This window comes from Rana temporaria, chromosome 5 (assembly GCF_905171775.1).
Source record: "Rana temporaria chromosome 5, aRanTem1.1, whole genome shotgun sequence".
NCBI classification, from domain to species: Eukaryota; Metazoa; Chordata; class Amphibia; order Anura; family Ranidae; genus Rana; species Rana temporaria.
Genome location: NC_053493.1, coordinates 125569363 through 125575778, shown reverse-complemented (window position 1 = coordinate 125575778; position 6416 = coordinate 125569363). Strand labels below are relative to the sequence as shown.

The 6416-nt window shown below is 37.4% G+C and overlaps 1 protein-coding gene across 3 annotated transcripts in view; it reads left to right on the top strand.

Annotated features, from left to right (window-relative positions):
• Window positions 1–1564: 1564 nt before the first annotated feature.
• RBMS3 (RNA binding motif single stranded interacting protein 3) overlaps window positions 1565–6416 on the top strand; it is an 827636-nt gene continuing 822784 nt past the window's right edge. Inside the window, exon 1 of one of the 3 annotated variants that reach the window (XM_040353091.1) lies at window positions 1565–2266. In XM_040353091.1, coding sequence (XP_040209025.1) covers window positions 2192–2266 — 75 coding nt within the window. In that variant the 5' untranslated portion in view covers window positions 1565–2191. The remainder of the gene's footprint in view (window positions 2267–6416) is intronic. The other 2 variants (XM_040353093.1, XM_040353092.1) reach the window with 2 other exon arrangements.

The following is a 6416-nucleotide window of genomic DNA, read 5'->3' as shown; positions in this document are numbered from 1 at the left end:
CGAGGTATCCATCTTTTCAGTGGACGGTCTGGTAAACGATAACGGCAGTCTCCGCGGTGGATTCGCCGCGAGATCGCCGTTATCGGTGGCGGGAGAGGGCCCCCCCTCCCGCTGCTTTCCCGCGCCCTCCACCGCTTACCGTAGCCGTCGGTAGCGGCGGAGGAGATCGGGTGCTGCTGCCTAGTGTGTAAGGACTCGAGTGAGGGCAAGATGGCCCCCACCCGTCCTCATAGCTTTGCTGGGCGGAAGTAACGTCAAAACGCCAGTCCCGCCCAGCGTCTTAAAGAGACAATTTTTTGGTTGTCATTTTTTTAAATTTTCCTTTTTTTTTCTTGCATTTAAGTCTAAATATGAGATCTGAGGTCTTTTTGACCCCAGATCTCATATTTAAGAGGACCTGTCATGCTTTTTTCTATTACAAGGGATGTTTACATTCCTTGTAATAGGAATAAAAGTAATCATTTTTTTTTTTATTATTATTTCAGTGTAAAAATTATAAAATCAATAAAAATAAATAGGAAAACAAAAAAAAAATGTAAAGCGCCCCGTCCCGACGAGCTCGCGCGCAGAAGCGAACGCATAGGCGAGTGGTGCCCGGATATGAAAACGGTGTTCAAACCACACAAGTGAGGTATCGCCGCGTTCGTTAGCGCGAGAGCAATAATTGTAGCCCTAGACCTACTCTGTAGCTCAAAAAATGCAACCTATAGAATTTTTTAAACGTCGCCTATCGAGATTTTTATGGGTAAAAGTTTGACGCCATGCCACGAGCGGGCGCAATTTTTAAGCGTGACATGTTGGGTATCATTTTACCCGGCGTAACATTATCTTTCACAATATATAAAAAAATTGGGCCAAATTTATTGTTGTCTTATTTTTTTATTAAAAAAAGTGATTTTTTTCCAAAAAAAGTGCGCTTGTAAGACCGCTGCGCAAATACGGTGTGACAAAAAGTATTGCGATGACCGTAATTTTATTCTCTAGGGTGTTAGAAAAAAATATATATAATTTTTGGGGGTTTTAAGTAATTTTCTAGCAAAAATAGTCTTGTAAACGCCGAATCTGAAAAACACCTTAAGTGGTTAATTATGATGATTTGAGATGTGGTGTATTGATTTACTGATCCTGGTTTTGATATACTAAAAAAAAAAAAAAATTGTTACTGTTATTTTTTTTTTACTTATTGTTAGCAAGCATCGTGCAAGCACATTCATTTCTGTAAGACTGTATGTATCAATGAAAGCAATCCTGAACCTAAAAGTTCTTTGTATAAGCTTTTTATTCCACAAAAATAAAAAATAGGATGACTTGAGCAGATGAATGGTTTTATTATGTCTTCATCGCTCTCTTGAAACACGCTGCTAGCATCAGGCTTGCTTTGACATGGTGTAACAGTAACACAGCACAACACAAGACATGTGAAAGCTGCTTTTGGCTGCTCTCAGCTAGCCAGTAGAGGCTCTTTGCTTGCAGCATAGCTGAGGCAGGCTATTTCTTCTTAGAGGAAACACTGCAGCCTTCTGGACTGCGTCTGCCTCTCGAGGGAGAGGCAGGCTGTTGTTCCACCCACAGGCTGGAAGGAGGGGGTTTGAATGAAAGACAAGACAAGCCCTAAACACCATGTCACTCCGTGAGGGAGACAGCAACAACTAGGCTGGAAGGTTTTTTTTTTCTTTATTTCTTTCTTCCTTTCTTTTTCTTTCCCTTTTTTTTTTTTCTGAAACCTAGTAAGAGGGGGGAGGAGAGAGAAATTTGTGAGAGACACTAAGAAAGGAATAAGGCAAGCCGGTCTGCAGGAATTCAGCTTTCCTGGCTCCTATCGTAGGACTTTATGTTCTCCACAGGCTGGATTGTACTACCAAGAAGCTGCTTCCCACATAAGCTGGAATAATAATAAAAAAAGGGATATAGAAATATATATTGACATATATATATATAAACTGGCAGAATAAAAGAAGAAACATTTCTTTGTGGGATTTTTATTTTTATTTTTTTTATCTTTTTTTTTAAGTGCCAATGTTTTCACTGTCGTTTTGGATTTAAGGCTTGGTAAAACTAAGGAAAAAGGGCAAGCAACTCCTGAAACATCCTAGTCACTATCAGGAATAGTGGAATCTGACAAAGAAGAAGGGCCTGGGGCATTACACCCTGTCAACGAGTTTTCTGCATCAGATAGAAAGATTCCAGCTACATGGGCAAACGCTTGGAACAGCAGCCAATGTACCCCCAGTACACGTACTACTACCCTCATTATCTCCAGACCAAGGTATGAGCAGCAGCGCACTCTCACCTCTCCGCCGGTGCTCACAGTATGTGATGATGATGGATAGGTGACTGCTTTGACTGACAGTTTGCCTTTTGTGAGTTGAGTATCACACAGAGCACAGCTTATACAGTCAAAGCAGGGACACGAGAAAAGCAGGAAGGTCAAGCAATGTGGATTTGTGTTCCATCCCCTCAATCCTTACTCTTCTTCTTTTTTTTTTTCTCCTTTAACTATGTTTTATTCTCTATTTAATCCTTTGTTGTCTGTCTTGAGGATTATATTTGCCTGCTATATTAGACTAGAGCTTTTTTTTTTTGTCAGTAGCATGTAATTGTGTTGACACAAGGTACAGATTGGTTTGGACAATAAAATGTATACACACTTGGATGGGAATCCAGTCTCAGTGGCACTTTAGTGAGATCTGGGCAGCTGAAAGCATTATACAGCTGCAAGGGGATTCTGTGCTATTCAACTTTGAGTGGGAAAAGCACACGGATACGACAGCCAAAAGCAGGGAGATAGGTCGCCTTTGTAAGTTTTTAGGTTTTTCCGGTGCTAATAGCAGCTAAGGACAACCAACAATCTGTGAGGTGAAAGCAACTATATATATATATATATATATATATATATATATATATATATATATTTACACATATATACACACACATATATATTTATTTACAGTAAATATGTATACTGTATGTATGTGTGTTTTTATATAGCACCAACATATTATACTGCACATGTAGCTTTTATTTAAATATTAACAAAAACTTAGTTACTTATCTGTTTTTTTATAGCCATGTTAAAACACGTATATATATATATATATATATATATATATATATATATATATATATATATATATATATATATATACCAAATAGTGCCATATAACACAGTTCTTTTCATATATAGTATACGCCTACACATTTTGTTAGTGATGTGTCTATAGATCTATTTTTTGTATCTATCTATCTATCTATCTATCTATCTATCTATCTATCTATCTATCTATCTATCTATCTATCTATCTATCTATCTAGCTATCTAGCTATCTAGCTATCTAGCTATCTATCTAGCTATCTCTCTCTCTCTCTCTATCTATCTATCTATCTATCTCTCCCGATCTATCTATCTATCTATCTATCTATCTATCTATCTATCTATCTATCTATCTCTCCCGATCTATCTATCTATCTATCTATCTATCTATCTATCTATCTATCTATCTATCTATCTATCTATCTTTCTCTTTCTCTCTCTCTCTCTCTCTCACACACTCTCTCTCTCTCTCTCTCTCTCTCTCTCTCTCTCTCTCTCTCTCTCTCTCTCTATCTATCTATCATATCGATTGCATTCTTAAATTTTACAGGTTATTCCAAATCTAAGTAACAGCAGTCTGTATACATTTGCCACCAGTTTTCTGTTAAAATCCATAGATTGTCAGATATGTTGCCAATTCTCTATAAAACTGCTTAGTCAGACATTCTGGAAGAGCATACTACTTTAGCCTAAATATTTCACATTGTAGAATGAACTTAACTGATTAGAACATGATTGCAGTGGTCCCTTCTCTTCCATTGTTGGCAGTGTCAAGGTCAATTTCAGATGCATTTGTACATTTTAAGAATTCTTTTTCAAGGAAGCATAATCATCTCTTTGTCTTCCTGATAGAAATGGTATTCATTGTCACCTGCAAGGAAAGGAAAGGAATGATAGGGTTGGTAATAAAGAAATAGCACATTTCTTGAGCAGCATGCTGCTATTTTAAAAGCGAACCAAAGCCAGGTGATACGGTATGCAGTGAATCATCATACAGTTGCAAATCTGGTCTAGATTGTATCTTTTTATTTCAAGCCATGGTAGTCTAAAGCACGATCTGAACCATAAAGAAAGTGTGATTGCTATTAAAGAAAAATGTAAAAGACGTTTTGTTAAAGTGTCTGAAGAATACCATAAGCCGTCACAGACAAGCCACATCTGGATCTTGTTACTTTAACATGCTCTAAGTTTGGAGGGCATTTGGTTTTAGTCATCACTATGATTTGAGGATAAGCTTAAAATTCATATGGGAATCCCCTAAGAAGGTGGAAGCTCTGACCACTGTTGGATACATTGCTAACACACATAAGCTTCCATGGTCTGATGAGCAATAATTGCTCGGCAATGTTCTCCCAGACACAATACTCATTAATTAATTATTGCCACCTTCCTCCAAGTTGGATCTCCACATGGCTTGTGTGCCACCCACATCACAGGTTTTGGTGTAACAGTGTTAGGCTGACTGTGAAAGCAAGGGAATGAAACACAAATGGGGTAATACTGCTTTCCTCTAGCATTCAGAGGAGGCATCTATGTTTCGTAGCCTGAACCAATATTCACATAGTCAAGTTAGTGTTTCTTAGTTAATAGGTACAATGCATGAATGTGATCTATATACACAAACATTTGGGTAGGACAAATTGTATTTTCCATAGTAAACAAAAACTGTTTATTTCCTTTATTTTATACTGTCATTCAGCAACAAAAGAAAATCTAGTTTCTGTGGGCAACGTAGTTCTTTTTCAATGACTTTCACACATGACATCCATTGGGTCAACTGAGAAAAATAGGCAATACAAAGATTAGTATAAATACGAATGAATTACTAATCCACTTAATTCTAATTTATTTTTCTGCTATTAGCCTGCATATTCAGCATGTGCCCCAACTGTTCACTGAATGGGGTAAAGTGGCAGCTTATCTTTCCAAAGCTTCATTTTTCAAAAAAAGTTGTGATGTACTTTACCAATGTAAATTATTAATTATAACCGTTAAGAGCTGTGTAGCATCCTATTCCGAAACTCTGTTTCCATGGTGAGCTTAAAATGTTCATAACTTAAAGGAAAAGTACTCATGTAAAGGGAATGTCTGATATCTATAATGCCAACACTCACTCAAAGATAATGAAGGGGTGGCAGAGGGGGCAGGTCTTAATGGTGTGTCCAGCTACATGACAAAATGCACCCTGGTTATGATGTTCTCCTTGTCTTCAATGAGCCAGAGGAAGAAACTCATTATGATATAACAGATACTGTTCAGAACGGGAGCTGAATGAATGAAATAATTGTTGCTGTAGGAATGAGATTTGCATGTTTTAAAAATTATTTTGGAAATATTTCAGTGGTGCTTCAATAATAGCAGTGCTGTGTTATACTCCATAAATTGCTCCTCTTTTATAGCAAGGTCTTTTCATTAACACATTGCTAAGTTACAGTAACTCAGTTGTTATGTATCTATACACAGTAGTAATTCACCTTCACAGATAATGTATTATCAGGGAAAACTGTAATTATGCAAAATAATATTCAACAATAATAATAAGTACTGCTACATTTATCATTTCTTCTACTGTAACTTATACCATGACCATTATTACTGCAACTTCTAATGCCTTGTACACACAACCGGTTTTCTTGATGAGAAAACTGCCATTTTTTATATTGGTCGTGAAAATCAGTCGTGTGTATGCTCCCTAGCAGTTTTCTCTACGAAAAAACTGGCCGCAAAAAATTGAAACCAGCTCTCTTTTTTCTCGTCGTATTTCCCGTCAGTATTTTTCTCGTCGCGAAAAACGGTCATGTATATGCTTTTTCGAGGGGAAAACAAACGTGCATGCTCAGAATCAAGTATGTAGCACAAAAGCAGCCCAAAGGGTGGCGCCATCTAAAAGGAACTTCCCTTTTATAGTACCGTCGTACGTGTTGTACGTCACTGCGATTTGGTCGGACATTTTTTTGCATGAACTTGTGTATGCAAGTCAGGCTGGAGAGGAATCACGTTGGGAAAAATGTTGTTTTTTTTCCTGCTGAGAAAAATGGTTGTGTGTACGAGGCATTAGAATAAAAATAACACCAGTGGGGCTTAATTCACAAAGCTAACACAAATGACAGTTATTTGCTCAATTACAGTCAAATGGCTGTGAAGATATTTATTCCTTATTTTAAAGCTTTGTGTTTTGAGCCCGTCACCAATTTTTAGTCTTTTTAATGTACTACTGTAATTGCTGCTTATCAATCCAATTTTTGCACCCTTCTTAGCGCAGTTGTTCCCAAAATTTTCCATGTACTACTGGCCTTACGTATCAGACAAGTGAGAACGTGAATGT